The sequence below is a fragment of the Cebus imitator genome, unplaced genomic scaffold (assembly GCF_001604975.1).
Source record: "Cebus imitator isolate Cc_AM_T3 unplaced genomic scaffold, Cebus_imitator-1.0 Scaffold18, whole genome shotgun sequence".
Lineage (NCBI taxonomy): Eukaryota > Metazoa > Chordata > Mammalia > Primates > Cebidae > Cebus > Cebus imitator.
Window position 1 is genome coordinate 16411329 of NW_016107333.1, and position 17399 is coordinate 16428727.

General features: G+C 42.0%; 1 protein-coding gene across 37 annotated transcripts in view; it reads right to left on the reverse strand.

Moving 5' to 3' along the window:
* Positions 1–17399, reverse strand: part of ANKS1B (ankyrin repeat and sterile alpha motif domain containing 1B) — a 1267908-nt gene that overhangs the window by 41009 nt on the left and 1209500 nt on the right. For all 37 annotated transcript variants that reach the window (XM_017511074.2, XM_037734055.1, XM_017511056.2 and 34 more), the window contains 2 exons: positions 8518–8529; positions 7530–7616 (listed from right to left, as the gene is read on the reverse strand). In XM_017511074.2, the coding sequence (XP_017366563.1) occupies positions 7530–7616; positions 8518–8529 (99 nt within the window). The remainder of the gene's footprint in view (positions 1–7529; positions 7617–8517; positions 8530–17399) is intronic.

Genomic DNA, 17399 nt, shown 5'->3' on the forward strand with positions numbered 1-17399 from the left:
TGTTGTCAATGTTTTTGGTGTTTTGGTCATGAAGTCCTTGCCTACACCTATGTCCTGAATGGTTTTGCCTAGATTTTCTTCTAGGGTTTTTATGGTGTTAGGTCTTATGTTTAAGTGTTTAATCCATCTGGAGTTAATTTTAGTGTAAGGTGTCAGGAAGGGGTCCAGTTTCTGCTTTCTGCACATGGCTAGCTGGTTTTCCCAACACCATTTATTAAACAGGGAATCCTTTCCCCATTGCTTGTTTTTGTCAGGTTTGTCAAAGACTGGATGGTTATAGATATGCTGTGTTGCCTCTGAGGCCTCTGTTCTGTTCCATTGGTCTCTATCTCTGTTTTGGTACTGGTACCATGCTGTTTTGATTACTGTAGCCTTGTAGTATAGTTTGAAGTCCGGTAGTGTGATGCCTCCTGCTTTGTTTTTTTGCTTAGAATTGACTTGGCTATGTGGGCTCTCTTTTGGTTCCATATGAAGTTTAAGGTGTTTTTTTCCAGTTCTGTGAAGAAGGTCATTGGCAGCTTGATGGGGATAGTATTGAATCTGTAAATTATTTTGGGCGGTATGGCCATTTTCACGATATTGATTCTTCCTAACCATGAACATGGAATGTTTCTCCATCTGTTTGTGTCCTCTCTTATTTTGTTGAGCAGTGGTTGTAGTTCTCCTTGAAGAGGTCCTTTATGTTCCTTGTTAGTTGTATTCCTAGGTATTTTATTCTCTTTGTAGCAATTGTAAATGGCAGTTCATTCTTGATTTGGCTCTAAGTCTGTTATTGGTGTATAGGAATGCCTGTAATTTTTGTACATTGATTTTGTATCCTGAGACTTCGCTGAAGTTGCTTAACAGTTTCAGATTTTGGGCTGAGACGATGGGGTCTTCTATATATATAATCATGTCGTCTGCAAATAGAGACAATTTGACTTCCTCCTTTCCTATTTGAATATCCTTTATTTCTTTTTCTTGCCTGATTGCTCTGGCTATGAATGAGTCTTAAAATGAATGTTAAAATGAGATAAAGGTGCAATGTAAGATGGTGTGGGAGCCTCTGCCATCGGCTTGATTGGGGGCAGCCAATTCCCTGGGAAGCCTGGGTGGATTTGGTCTCCCTTGTCCAAGAGGCACTGTCAAAGGAAATAATAGATGCTTCAACTTTTACTAAGTTGGCATTTTGTGTTCTTGAGCTCTTTTGCAAAATCTCAAGGTAGATCAACTTCTCGGGAAAGGAAAAGTGCTCTGTGATTTTTATTGCACTGAATTCCCTGAATCTTACCAATTCATGGGATGCCACTCTTGACAATTTCCAATGGTGCATGGCAGCATTGTGGCCTGTGGCAAAATTGCAAAGGAGAGAAAGTATATCTTCAGTGCTCTCTCCCCCTCTGTCCTTGCTGACCCCTGAATTTTCAGGAGTGCTCTTCTTCTCTTTCTTTTTTTTGAGACAGGGTCTTGCTCTGTTGCCCAGGCTGGAGTGCAGTGGCACAATCTCAGCTCAATGAAACTTCCCAGGCTCAAGCAATCCTTCCACCTCAGCTTCCTGATCAGCTGGGACTACAGGTGTGCACCACAAGGCTGGTTAATTTTCTGTATTTTGTTTTGGTAGAAACAGAGCTTTACTGTGTTTCCCAGGTTGGTCTCCAACTCTTGGGCTCAAGCAATCCACTTGCTTCAGCCTACCAGAGTGCTAGGATTACAGGTATGAGCCACTATGCTCAGCCTAGCCCAGCTCTTTTCTATTCCCCAGGAGCCCAGGACTGTCTTTTAGCTGCCCAGGGAGGCCTGACCTCTGTGATGCTCCATGTTCCAAAATCAGCCTCCTCCCCTGCCTGTGGAAACTTTTACAACTCTGTTCCCATTGTCTGAGCTAGAAGGAAAGCTCGTGCTAGTAAAAATATTCTATATTCAGGTAGGAATAACTGATCATTGTGGTCATCCTAACTGGCACTTAAAAGATGCTCTTGAATTTCTATTGATAGCCTATAAAGGCAGGCAATTTTGAACAGACCTTTGTGATATACTGCCAGTGCTAGAATGGGGTAAGGACCTGGGATGTCACTACTGAAATACTGCTATCACTCTGCATTGTCTACCTGTGCAGAATAGTGAAGCCAGTTCCCTACGTGCAGGAGGAATCCAAGGTCAAGGATTACAGCTGTAGACTGTATGGACACTGGATGGTAGAATTCCTCCTTAAAGAAGCCGCCAAAGAGGAAGACATCCTTCCACCTTCCATCACGCAATCATGAGTGGCTCTTCCACAAATGGAAAAGTGATGTAATGAAGAGGTGGTAACAAGTGATGCGCCTCAGTTTAAAACTGGACTCCTCATATGTTGACCAGCCTCCATTTCTAAGCACGTTCTAAGAAGACCAGAGCTTTAAAAGGCTTGAGAGAAGAACTGTGGAGGGGCTCTTCCTGCCTCTTCTTGGGGGTAGAAATTCTGGCAGCGTAGCACCCTTCAACAGGGAGAGATGGTTTTGCTTGTCTGTTGTTTTCCATTATGGTGAGAAACAGGTGAAGAGGTGTCTTGCTGGTAGAGGTAGGACAGAATTCTCAGGTCCAGCTAATTCATACGGTGGTTCTGAGAAGGGTGTGTGATGATGAAGTGATGCAGCCTAGAAATCTGCCTCTCGCCACTGCCTTCCGTGTGAGCCCCGCCAGGTGGGGCCTTTCGCCTACATCTCCTCATCAGGCCAGGCTTTTCCTGAGTGAGGAGACTGCAGTGTTCCCTCCAGGGTGGGGCCGTCAGTGCAGACTGAGAGCTAACTGGTGATGCTCTGTGGGGCATGCAATGCTGAGAACAGCACATGTGCTTAACATGGTCTTAATTTGTCTCCAAGCTTCTTAGGAGTATTTGCTATAAAACAAAAACAAAAACAATGGGAGGCCCACCCCAGTGGCTCATGTCTGTAATTCCAGTGCTTTGGGAGGCTGAGACAGAAGTATTGCTTGAGGCCAGGAGTTTAAGACCAGCCTAGGCAATACAGCAAGATCCCATCTCCACAAAAAAATTAAAATAATTAGCCAGGCGTGGTGGTACACGCCTCTCAGCTGCTCTGGAAGCTGAGGTTGGGGGATCACTTGAGCCCAGGAGTTTGAGGTTACAGTGAGCCGTGATGGCACCACTGCATTCCAACCTAGGAAACAGAGGGAGACCCTCTTAAAAACAACAACAACAACAACAAACCCAAAACAATAGGCACTTGTTAGGCAAATGTTCCAAAGTATTTTGTGTCCCCAAATCCCAAAAAATTTTTTAAAAACTCAAAAAACAAAACAACAATGAAAGCAAAAAACAAATCCTGCACGGCATCATTTTAATTTAGCCAGATGGGAAGACTGAGGAGGGAGTCAGCACAGGAAGGCAAAACGCAACCTGCTCCTCAGCTGAGCACTGAATGTAGAAATGGTGTTTCCTCTCAGAAGACCCCCACCCCCGACATGAAAAAGGGTCTGTTACTATACAGCTGCAGTCCTCCAGTCTGAATTCCCTGCTAGATCAACCTTTGGGCTATTGATCAACAGAAGGCTGAGGTAATTTATCTAAAACACTTTAGTGCTAAATCTATTGCGAGTTCCACTTTTAATTCAAGATCGCATTCTGCTTCCTCCTTCTTAAATCAGGATTAGTGATTCATTTCCTAAGTTGCTAGGCAATACATTTATGAGTTTATAACTAGGTCTCTAACCCTTTCCCATGAATCCGGCCAAAGCCATTTATTTATTAGAATCAAAGGAAAGAAATGCTTCATGGAGGGTTCATTTTTCACAAAGTCTAATGGGGGCTAATGGGAAGAGAAGAGTAATTAACACACAATTAATTATCCGTGGCACTTCAAACTAATTCGTGGAAGGCAGCTGCAGAGTAACAGAAAAGAGCATTAGGTTAGGGAGAGAGAAAGTCAGGTTTTAGTCATTCTTCATGCCCAACAGGCTGTGTGACTGCAAGGCAGCACTGAGCCACAGGACTGAGTCCTGCAGGTCTCCAACTACTCAGGGAAGATTAAACAACCTCCTGTCTCTGACCAGGGCAGGAGTAAGAGATGGAACGTTAGGAGAGCACTGTTGAAGAATAAAGCACAACAAAAACATAAAATATGAACAGTAAGTTGGGCATGGTGGCTCACGCCTGTAATGCCAGCACTTTGGGAGGCCAAGGAGGGTGGATCACCTGAGGTCAAGAGTTTGAGACCAGCCTGGCCAACATGGCAAGATCCTGTCTCTACTAAAAATACAAAAATTAGCCAGGTGTGGTGACACACACCTGTAATCCCAGCTACTCAGGAGGCTGAGGCACAAGAATTGCTTGAATCTGGGAGGTAGAGGTTGCAGTGAGCTGAGATCACACCACTTTACTCCAACCTGGGTGACAGAGCGAGACTCCGTCTCAAAAAAAAGAATAGTCAGGTGTATCTTTTGGTTGTGCCTTATTCCTGGCTTAGCGGTCTCTAGTACCTGAAATGGTGAGATCTTTAAATATGCTTGTATACTACAAGTCCTCTGCTTCAAATCAAAGTAGCTCACGGACACAACACTGCCCAGTGGGGGAAATCCCTGGTGAAAACAGAAGGCAAGACTCTAGGGTTTAATTAATCTGCTCCTTTTCTGCTGTGCTCTTTGCTCTAGAACAAAGTGGCATAGGCAGTTGTCCTCATAAACACTGCTAGAATCTAGGAATCTGGGCATGGTTCATTTCACACCACAACTTGAGGATGATCCTTCAACTGTGGATCCTCTGTCCCTTCGAAAGCCAGTCCTCCTGCCCTGGCTGGTGGTAGTGTTTCTCAGCCTTATCCAGTCCAACTCCACCAACATGGCCTTCCACTATTTTTTTCTTTCTTTCTTTCTTTTTTTTTTTTTCTTGAGACGGAGTTTTGCTCTTGTTACCCAGTCTGGAGGACAATGGCGTGGTCTCGGCTCACTGCAACCTCCGCCTCCTGGGTTCAGGCAATTCTCCTGCCTCAGCCTCCTGAGTAGCTGGGATTACAGGTGTGTGCCACCACGCCTGGCTAATTTTTGTATTTTTAGTAGAGACGGGGTTTCACCATGTTGACCAGGATGGTCTCAATCTCTTGACCTTGTGACCCACCCGCCTCGGCCTCTCAAAGTGCTGGGATTATAGGCGTGAGCCACCGTGCCCAGCCCCCACTATTTCTTTCTTCTATCCTTTTAAACACAATCTCTTTACTTTGACTCCCCACATGGCAACTGCTAGACTATTGCCCTGAGTCACCCTCTTTCTCCCTACCCACTGTCATATTGGGAGAGATCAGCTACCTTGCAGGTCACTGGGATGTGGACCCTGTATAGCCAGTTGAAATTAACATCTTCCAATTCCTGAAAAACCCAGACATATGTTGTCATACATTCACAGATTGGCTCCACTTGCCACCAACATAGGCATTTTGCCTTTTCTCTAGATTCTGAAAATATGTTGAGGACCACACTGCAAGGACTTGAAAAAATATGCTGACCTTCTTTACTAAGCATCTTTATTTACATAGAATTATCTTTTGCATATCTTTCTGTGCTTTTGCTTCCAAGAGTAGCCATCAGTGAGCAGAGGTTTATGGATAACTCATCTAATTATTGGCAATTGAAGCAAAAGTATCTCCTCTAGGCAAAGGAGCATCACTGCTGTGTCCCTTTACGTGTCAATAAGCAACATACAATGGAACTGGCAGAGCTCTCTTTCATTCTTCTGATTGTGGAGAGCGGGTTAGAGGGGGTGCTATTAATACAGCTGCATCCAGCCATACCCCCAGCATCATGAAATGACCGCCTAAGGACTACAAGAACTTCTAAGAGCAAATGCCACATGTTTAGAAACTGTCAGAAGCCAAGTCTGCTATAGTTGTTCATCTAAGAGAGTGTCAAATTCATCCACTGAAAATATACTGCTATTTAAGTTTTTCAAGCATAAATGGGATAGAGGCAGTTGCTCCAAGTTAGAAAAAACAATCCAGGTGCCAAAGTCTTTCTTAAGATTTAGATATAGCAATGGCAATGATATCTTTGTCATTCCATAAAATGTTCCGTAAAGTGTTAGAACTTTGAAAACCAACTATTAAGGAGAAAGTAATTTTATATACCAGGAACTAAAGATGCTTCCAAGAAATAAAAAAGCAAATCGATTGGTATTGTTCTTGAGTCTCCACAATTATCTAACAACAACCATCAACAATATTTTGCACAGTTGAAATCACTATTATGCTGATATTATCGGTCAGCAAAGTGATGCTGGGTTATACACTTTTGCCTGGGTTTCAGAACTTTTTCTATAATTGGGAGGTTGTTTTCTCAAGGAGATTTGGGGAACTTGGGTTTATCTAACTACTGAAACAACCACCTCTTTCATTACAGAAAACCAATTCAGATGCTGAGTTTAATAGAGAAACCAAAGAGTCACTGATTCAGATGGGGTTTAATACAGACACCAAAGAGTCACCGCCTGTGGCTCTTCCAGTTCAGATGCTGGGGTTTAATACAGACACCAAAGAGTCACCGTCTGTAAGACTTCCCCTGGTACCTAAATCTAGTTCCCTTGGCCCTAAGTTATTGTTTCTTAAGTTTACTTGCTTCTTGATTTTCTGTTCCCTTTCTCCAAAATGGAGTGGGTCTAGGTGGGAGGTCTGGGTGAGAGGTTCAGAGAAAAACCAGCATTCACTAATGGTGATCACCTCTTTTATCCTCTTTCCGTACTTTATTAGCTGAAAGGATGCAGGGATAAAACACATGAGCGTTTGGGGTTTTATGAGGAGAAGCCAGTCAGCTTTGAATTTATGGAGAGGAACAATGGTCATACCCAAGCTTTCTAGTTCATCAGCATTGTTGTCTTTGTTGAGAAAGGAATGCTTTTTCTGTAAAATGCAATCCTGCTGACCACACTTGACATCACAGCCCACAAACTAGTCCCACTGTGAGGAAGAAGTCACAGTGGAGCCAGAGCACGGCCTGGGATGCTTTTCTGATTGTGTCTCTTAAGAAAACAATATAGCTGAAACTCTCTCCTATCTCAGAGGCTGGGAATTAAATGGAGTTATAAAATTAAAAAGTCAAAAAATTATCAACAGAGAACACACATATATATCTCTAGATAAATAGAAAGGCAAATGTTCTAGCCCTTTCTCTAGTAACATCTCTTCTGATGGAGGAGTGATGACATTGTTGACTTTTCAACTTACAAGTGATTTTTGTTTTCTGTTTCAATGTTCTCCAGATCCAAAGGGACATGCTAGATAATAAATGGCCACAGTCCACTAGAGAAATCATCATGAAAAAGTGAAAGCACAATATTTATAGAAATCCCAGGTCAAGCCCTTCCCCCAAATGGTTCCTTTCTGTATGTATAAATGTGTATGTGTGTGTGTGTACATGAGTGTGTATCTATAGGTATATGTAGGAAGCATGAAGTTTGGGGGAAAGGGATGATTAAAGCAGGGAATGCTGGGTATTACAGGAAGCAAAGGATTTTAGATTGTATACTCAGGACTGCATTTGGGGTCTAAACCAGAGAGAAGTGAGGTACCTACCTTATTTGTTGCATCAATAAATTTGACTCCTTTATATGAGACAGAGAGAATAATAGTAGGGACCTTCTTCATTTGCTCTGTAGACTTCTGAAATTAAAATTAGAAAGCTGTTAGAGCAGTTTGTGTTGTGTGGCAACTGAAGCACATAATTTTTTTCTCCTAAAAGATAAATATGAGCTCAAATTAAAAACAACACACACACACACATCAGATACATGCCACACGCACTTTAATTTTAATGTCTACCTCTCCTCTCTTGGGCTTAGCTATACTTTGGGCTTATAAAGTTATCCGTCTTGCCCTTGAGGATCTAAAAAGAGCTTGTTCCACTAGTTTGTGTGGATGAAGTACTTCTTCTCCCTGATGCTAAAGGGAAAATGAAGAGGTCTGTCTCCTACCGCAGATTCAAGTGACCATTCCTTTCACTAAAGTTAAACCATGTCAGTTTTAACTCTGAGGGTGGATTCAACATTAACAAAATATAAACACCCCCCTTTTCCTAGTCACCTTCATTCTTTAAAGCACAGAGAATGCTTGGAAAATATACTTAAAATAGGGATGTAAAATACATCACGATGTATTGTTCTTGAACTGGACCAAATCCATAAATGCTGGTATTATATTTACAGCAGAATCACTTGTGACCACACAGGACGTAATGATGCTCTAGAACAATGAAGCCCTCCAGGAGCACTCTGGATTTTGAGCCACAGCAAAAACCCTGGACAGCCCAGGTAACCTACTTTATCATTTAGAGCTGCTACACTCCCTTAGGCCAAGTTCTTATGATAGATGTTCACACTGGCTGAATGTACTTACAGTTTACAGCTGGTAGAGTTTTATGCATCTGCAAAAAGTTTCTCTATAATTTAGTATGTGTCTTTTCTGTTTAGCTTTATCATTCATCACCAGTCACCAACGGTCTGTTTACTTCATTTCTCTCTATGTTTACTACTAGTAATCACACTAAACAGCAAGAAGAACCTACCTGACAGTTAGCCTGGTGGATTTTCCAGTTAAGACAGGTGGGAACATAATGGGAGAGAAAACACATAAAAGGTGAGAGAGAGGAAACAATTTCAATAATTCCCCAACAATATAAATTCATTAAAAAATAAAAGATGCCACAAAAGAATTGGGTTCACAGGTATAAAAAGATGCAGAGCCACTGTTATTTTAGAAACTGCTGCAGGCTTTCACAGGCCCCTTTCTTTGTTTCTCATCACTCTGTTCACTGCACTGCATCGTCTTAGGACTGACACAAGAAACTTCCGCTTTGAACTTTCAACAACTAGCCATCTTATGTATATTAAGGGAATCAGGAAAAAATAGAAACGTTCTTGATTTCTTCATTTATAGTTTCCAATGTTCTAGTTTTAAATTCTGGAATGTGACTAGAATTCAAGAAGGCTTTTAATTGGATAGTGTGAGTGAAACTCATTGAACTCAATGATGAGACTGCGACTGCATCTTTTATTTGAGCCGTGAGAGGGGTGTTCCACAGTTTCCTGATTGTGTTGACACAACATCTTTTTGAGACTTACACCTGTTTCAAAGACAATGGATTACTAAGAGTATTGTTATTTAATATTTGTTGTTATATACAGTATATGAAAAAGTCGCTCTCTTGAAGTGCTTTTTTAACCAGTTTTAAAATTCCCCAGATGCATCAGTTTTCCTTTGTTATTGCCAAAAAGAGAGATTATGAAAATAAAATATAAGGTTAGTAACTCGTTTTAATGCTTCTTCCAACCACTTCTTAAAAATGTGCAAGACACATCAAAGGCAGGCTAGAAGAAATCACATGCCATGTGCTGATTTTAAAGCAAAGCAGTGTCTGAACTCTGTAAAGAGAGAGGGCTGGGGCAGCCCAGGTGATAGTTTGAATAACTCAATGTGTATTTGAAAAATTTCCTGCAAAGCATCACAGTGGATTTCAGTAAATCATCTCACTTATCTTTTGCCATGAATCTGTAATGCAAAGCAATACATAACTAATATTAAGAAGAAAATCTATTTGTTATTTATTCAGCAATTGAGTCATTGCTTTAGGCAGCCCACTGTGCTTGTCACTGGAAAAGCTCAGAGTCTAGTTGAGGGATGTTACACAGACCTCAAACTGTGTGCAAACACCAGTCTGCTCAAAGTACTGTGTTGAGAAAGATTCTGAGAGCTGTGTCTGAGCTCAGTGGAAAAGTGGGCTGGGAATGATGTCTGCCATGGGGGAAGAAGAGGAAGAGGCAGCCCAGGGGCCGCACAAGGACCTGCCTGCTAGGTCTGGTAGGAAGAACAGCTACAATTACCATGTTGACAAATGTGACAGAAGCAATAGGAACAACATGCCTCCAGGATAGTGAACAGAATCAGCCTTACTCTGCATGACAGAGTGGGGCTAGTCTTCATTCATTCATTCAAAAGACACTGACTGCCTGCTAGGGGTGATTGAGCTGACTCTTAACGGATGAATAAGCATTTTCTAAGTGGCAAAGAGGCCAAAAGAGGCTGTTTTAGCTGCAGAACTAATACATGCACAGAGGCCTAGAAATGAGAATGTGGTGGGTTTGGTGGAGATGAGAATGGTAGGGTAGGATTGGAAGGTTGTGGCTTACTCTGCCAAGTTGGGATCCATCGGAAGCTTTTCACTAGAGACTAACACAATCAGAGCTGTGGTGCAGAAAGATTGTTCTGGTGGTTGTTTATGAAGGAGGGACTGGAAGAGCTAGAGGCTGGATGTAGGGAGGCAGGAAGCTATTGTGCAAATCCAAAGGCGAGAGAGACCCGAAGCACCTGAGTTGAAGCAGAGGCATTGGAGAACAGGAGGAAGAGCCACAATGTCGATGAGGAAGAATTGAGAGGGTCCATTCACCGATCTGCCATGGAAGATGGAGGGGAGATTCATAGATGAATGGGAGGACCCCATAGATGAAAAAGCCACTAAGATAAGAAACACTTGGGGGCAAAAGTGTTTTTGCATAAGCATAATGGAAATGCTTTTGGACATGCTTAGTTTGATAGCAGGTGGAGATGTCCAGTAGGGAATTAGAAATAAGAATCAGATCTGGAAATCCACCTACATACACTGGTGGCCAAGGAGATGTGAGCAGACAAGGTGGTTTAAGGCGTGAACAAGAAGAAGGTGAAAGACACACCACAGGGGAAGATGCAATCTCAAGGGGTGGGGCAGAAATAAGAGCCAATGAAGGAACTGGAATTGAAGTTGGAATATGCCCACAATGCATTATCACAGAAGACAAGGAGAGGTCTTAGAAGGTAGGAGCAGTGCCCGATGCAATGAAGACTAACAAGGCCTAAACGGTGTGCCTACCACAGTGGCTGGCACACACAGGAGCTGCTGCTTTCATTGGGCTTACTGGAAGGAATTCCTGGCTTTTGCAACAAGAAAAAATTGCTGCTGATTTAAGAGTGGCTTCAGGAGAATGGTGGCAGCAGCTGGAGAGGAGAACACAGTGAGCTGTGCAATAAATAGCAGTGAAAGGAAGCAGAGAGCTGGAACAATGGGCAGGTCAGGACACAAGCTCTTGAGCTGACATGAAGGCATCTGTGGTGGTTCCTGTCATGGTACAAAGACTCCACATCAGATGTTCTGCTAAGTTGACCAAGAAAAGACAAGACAAAGGATAGTCATTTCTTTTTCATCCATGGGTCCCAAGAATCTCTGCTCTCCTAACTGAAGGCAGCGCTGTGGTGTCAGGGCTGCAGGCTATGCATAGGCCTCTCTGAATGGCAGTGTTGGGGGGTGGCCACGCTTTCCAATCTGGAGCCCAAACTGCTCTGCTCTCTCCACTGAGTCGCTTGAGAAGAAGCTGATGGATCCTGACCAGCCACGGAGTTCAAGGGTGGTGGGAAGTCTTCCAGGTAGAGGCCCTCCTTGAAGGTATTTATACTCCCTACAAGAGATAAGAATCCATTCTCTTTTAAAGGGGATTTCTCATAGTGTACTTTGACAGAGCTTCCAAAGAGGTTATTTCACACATAATTTTAGCTAAAGATGAAAATGCATAAAAAGAAGGCAAAGAGGCCAGGCACGGTGGCTCACGCCTATAATCCTAGCACTTTAAGAGGCTGAGGTGGGCAGATCACCTGATATCAGGAGTTCGAGACCAGCCTGGCCAACATGGTGAAACCCTGTCTCTATTAAAAATACAAAAATTAGCTGGGCATGGTGGTGGGTGCCTGTAATCCCAGCTATTCAGGAGGCTGAGGCAGGTGAATCACTTGAACCCAGGAGGCAGAGGTTGCAGTGAGCCAAGACAGCATCACTGCACTCCAGCCTGAGTGACAGACTGGGACTCCATCTCAAAAAAAAAAAGAAAGAAAGAAAAAGAAAAGGAAAAAGGCAAAGATATTGAGTCTTTGGGGAGTGTAATAAGTACCCACTTCATTTCATGAAGGCTTTACAGACATCAAAATGTGAGCACAGGGCTTCAGTCCAAACACAGGCAAAGTCCTTCCTTCCTCATTTTTCTCTTCAGTGTTGTGATCACCATTCTTTTCTCCTTCCCAGGGACAAAGGTGCCTACTCTGAACATCAAGTTACTGAGCACGTGCTCTCAGGCAACATTGGTTTCTATGACCTATCTGCATGCTCTGCGGGATGTCTGTATAATTAATACTCCCATATGTTTCTGTTAAAAATTCAAGCTTTATTGATTTGTATAAACAGAACTCTCTACTTCAGGCCCATCTCCCCAGTGAAAGATGCTCAGGGCGAACCTTATGTTATCGTTCTTTTGTTTCTAGTTGCTTTTACCTATGCCATGCTCTTTGTGGCATTTCTGAGGTTTCTCAACATTTTCAAATTTACTCTCCTTCAGAGCCAGCTTTACAGAAGAGACTAGTTTGTAATGAAGACTTCTGAGTACCTAAGCAGCTAATTACTCCTGGGTAAGACCCCAAATGATCTTAATTTTTACAGCATCTTGCTCTCCTGCAAAAAAGCATTATAGTGATAGTTAAATGTATTTTGTTCATAATTTCCCAAATTAAGTTGATCATCCTTTTATAATTCCAAGAGAAATGATATTTAGTTACATAGAGATGTTAATATTTCAGAAACCTAAAATAAAATGCAACATTTGAATTCTAAATTCAAAGGCAGTCTTTTCTTTAAACACTTGAGTTTATATTGTCTATAACCATTAAACAGAAAAAGGAATCAGAATTTCCTATCTGGAGGTGGCCACCTGAAATATCATTCTTAGTAAGTCATTGAATGCTTTTAGAGCATTTTTAAAAAGAAGAGATTCTGAAATCACCAAGAGAAAGAAATAACCATCTTTTTTTTTCTCCTTTTTAATTTTAAATTGTGAACTGCTTGGCATCAGGTCAGAAATCATCACTGGTGCCTTAAAGCATGTTCTGAAAATAAGTAGGTTTTCCATTTTGAATGCAGAAGCAATAGTATGAAGCTCTCCTTTTCAGAGTGCATGAACTCTAATCTCAGAGCATGACTTTTCTGAGCGTGAATGAAAGCAGAGGAGTTTATGATGGGGAGCACTTCAGTTGTGAGCTGTAATGCTCATTGAATCTGGGGTGATTTTAACATTCTGAGTAAAAATCATTAGTGCCCCCCCACCAGCAGAGACAGGAAAAACAGTGAGGCTAAACGTGGGAAGGATGCCACCAACCCTTCATTCTTACAATACCCCGATCGCTCCTAGTGTATCTGAAGCACAGGCTGGGGAAGGGATTTCTGGATGGTCTGTTGCCATCCAACTTACAGTGTATTTTTAACCTACACATGGCTATCCTGAGAACGCTTTCTAGTTAGATATTCAGGCCTGAGTCATAACTATTAATTTTGCCATATAATATCTTCCTTAGAGTCAAAGCTTAATTATTATATTCCATTTCAGCAAGTAAATTAAAATAGGATCAAGCAATTACATTTGGTAGCCCTAAATGACTTTCAAATGATTAAAAAACACATACAAAATAAGCATTATTGTGGTGATTCTGTAGGCAGTGAAACTAGCTAGGTTGTGGGATCTGAAATGAACTCTCACCCTTTGAAAGTGGGCTTAAAGGCCATTTTCTGGGGAAAGGCTTCTGTGGCCTCCCAGGCTGACAGGATGGCTTTCCTCTTGTTCCCCTCTCTGTCACTCTTCCAGTGCACTGCCCTGGGTCTCAGGGTGGTCTGCTTGCCTCCCTATGGGGAGTTCCTTGAGGACTGCCCACACCTTTCTTGATTCGTCTTCCCAGTAATGACTAGCACATAGTCTTACATTGAGCCCTATGAAGGTGCCATTTTTCAAGTCAAGAATGGCTAAGTACCAGCAATTTCATAGGATTCTATCTAATAGTTGCTGAAATCTATGACTGTTAAAGGAATGGGCCAGTGAATTAATGTATACAAAGAATGACAGCACCAGCCTCTCAACATGCTGTACAAAGAACCGCAGCACCAGCCTCTCAACATGCTGAGAGCTCAGCAAGCTTTTCAGAGAGCTCTGGTACCCAGAGCCAGCATGGAAGCCTTACAAAGCTTGCAGGAGGACCACAAATGTGATTAGAAGGTTAACAAGACATTCCTACAAGGTGGGCAGATCACCTGAGGTCAGGAGTTCGAGACAAGCCTGACCAACATGGTGAAACCCCCATCTCTAGAAAAAGGAAGAAAACCAACCAACCAACCAATGAAAAAGATCCTGAGAGTTTTCAGTCTCAACGAGGCAAGGCTTAGGTCTTTGTTTCTGTGACAGCAAACAGGCTCAAATTACAAGCATTAAGAAGAAAAGGCCTCTTACTGAGGGCAGCTGGGAAGTTTTCCCCTCTAGACCTCTTTAAAAATAGTGTGGGTTCTCATCTGTCATTAATGAGGCTAAATGACCTCACAAGGACTTCTTGGTCATAGGAGCTCTGGCACAAGGGCTGGGGGAACGGAGAACCTCAGACCAGGTGACAAGAACAGACAGTGGGCAAGCAGCCATTGAAACCACACCTGCTGCCTACAACAAGGCTGTTGTACTGCCTCTGTAACTCACATGCTCTGGGGCCCAAGTCTGGCACAGCACAAAGCAGTCCCCTCCATTTCTAGATGCTGCTGATGCTGCATGTCTGGGACCACACTTTGAGAACTACTGCTCTAAAAATGCGGTCGATCAGTTTGATTGAAAGTTACTGTCAGAACCATTCTCTGTTGCTATGCATGTACATTCACTGTACTGCATCCTACATTAATTCAGAAAGCAGCTAGTTTATCAAAACACACTGTTCTCCACTTGACAAGTGATTTCCAAAATTCCTTAGTTAGCATTTAGCTACAGCTCTTGGTCTTGAGAGCAATTAACAAGAATTATTTAATTCTTCATGATTTCTCAGGGACTGTGAATGGATAAAACATTCTTCGCATAAAATAAGAAGTTCAGGTCATAAAGACAGATTCAAGAGTTACATCTAGAACAGATGTTGGCTGGGTGCAGTGGCTCACATCTGTAATCCCAGCACTCTGGGAGGCTGAGACAGGCAGATCACTGAAATTCAGGAGTTCCAGGTTAGCCTGGCCAACATGGTGAAACCCTGTCTCTACTAAAAAGAAAAAAAAAAATTAGCCAGGTGTGGTGGCGGGCACCTGTAGTTTTAGCTACTCAGGAAGCTAGGGCAGGAGAATTGTTTGAACCTGGGAGGCGGTGATTGCAGTGAGCCAAGATTACACAACTGTACTCCAGTCTGGGTAACAGAGTAAGACTCAAAACAAACAAACAAAAACTCCCCCAAAACAATGATAGATTTAGTAAGATCAGGGATCATGCTGAAGATGTGTAGTTTTTTTTTTTTTTTTTTTTTTAATAGAAGTTCCACTATTCTCCCTCAAATTAAGCACAAACTCTTAAGAGATGTGACAGGCAAACATGAACACATGCTTGTATACTGCCTCTGGGAGTGTATTCTGGAATAAGGTTTCTGGAAGACAATTTGGGAATAGTTACCCAAAGTTTCAGTGTGTATACCCTTTGATCCAGCCATTCTAAATTTAGTGGCGCATTCTAAGGAAATAAACCAATTTCAAAGGATTCAGGTAAAGGGTGTTACCCATAGTACTGGCTATCACTTGAAAAAAATTGGAAATGACCTGATGACCAACAAAGAGAATTGGTTAAGGAAGTTTGGTTCAATTATGGATTGGAATGCTGTAACGACTACCACAAACAATACTGGGGATGAAGATATATGGGAATAAATATATTTCAGAATATATTATTGTATTTAAAATACATGATAAAACAGTGGGTATGGAATATTTTCACTTCTTACTAGAAAAATAGTGCCTACAAATGCATAAATAACTGGTCTGGAGGATTACACAAGAATAAGATGTTAACAGGGAGGGATTTATCACTTCTAGGTGGTAAAATCACAGTTGTTTTTATTTCTTGTTCTTGTATTTCTATTTTAGAAGTGAATAGTAATGAACGTGTATTGCTTTTGTAATAAACTTTTTAAAATGTATGATTTTAGTTAAAAACACCAATTGCATATGTGTGAAAAAACACATTGATTGAATCTATCACTTGTAAGTGCAACTTCTGTGTTTTCTGGGGGTGTGTATAGTCATCCTGAGTTTATGAAGGGACCCACTGAGGATCTCCTTCCACTGGGAGCAAGGAGCAGTAGTCAGCAAATGAGAACACAGGATGGTATGTTTGGATTCCTGGGTAGTTCCATTCCTTCCTTGCTGTGTGGCTAGGTACTGAACCTCCCTGTGTCTTTACCTCATCTGTAAATGGGTATGTTAATATAGCATCTACTTTTTAGAGTTGTTGTGAGAACTACACAGGATCATTCAGCGCCTAGTGGGTAGTGAACATCAATAGATTTTAGCTATTACTGTTTAAAAACAATTTTCTTTTGGTAGAGACGGGGATCTTATTGTGTTGACCAAACTGGTCTCAAACTCCTGGCCCCAAGAGATCCTCCTGCTTTGGTCTCCTAAAGCGCAGGGACTATAGGTATGAGCCACCTTGCCTGGCCAGCTATTATTGTTATTCTGAGGATGGATGGTTTCACTTAGAAAGTCCCTCTCCACAGAAAAGCACTGGCAAAAGAGAGCAGAAGCAAAACTGAAATCTGTGTGCATAACTGAACACTCTCCAGGCTACTTGTTATCATGGGAGGGAAACGGTGGATGCAACAATGAACATTCGGTGGATCAATATATCTGGGCCAATGACAAGAGACTCAGTCAATCAACATGTTTAGAAAGAGTTTTAGACAAGTGGGAATTAAAGACAGAAGCAGCCTAGGAAATCTTTCAGTGATGGAAATAGTGAGAGTGTTTTATGGGAGAAAAGTTAGCAACAAGAGCAATAAAAAATAATAAAGAGAATTGGGGTTTGAAGACAATATGAAATAAGATGGTTGGTGCTCTTTAGCCTTCTAGGGTAGACCCATAAGAAAGCATTCACAATGGGAAAGGCACATGTGAGCAAGGATCAACAATAAGGAATTAGATATGTGGCTTTTTCTTTCTGGGGATTGCTGTTCAATTGACATACAACACACATTTATGGGCGTAGAAGCTGTATTCTCTATGACTCCTGCAGTATTTGGGAGAAAGTGAAAGAAAATATTTGATGCTTCCATGAAACTGGGCAACAGAGACTTTTTTTTTTCTTTTTAAAGATGGGGTCTGGCTATGTTTCCCCCCAGCTAGGATGCAGTGGCTGTTCACAGGTGTGATCATAGCGTAGTATAGTCTCAAACTCCTGGGTTCAAGCAATCCTCCTGACTCAGCTTCCCAAGTAGCTGGTACAAGAGTATGTCACTGTGCCCAGTTCAACAGAATTTTAAAAAATAGTTGTTCAAAAGTTTTTTCCTAGCCTGGTTCCTAAGAAGTAATTCTTGAAGTTA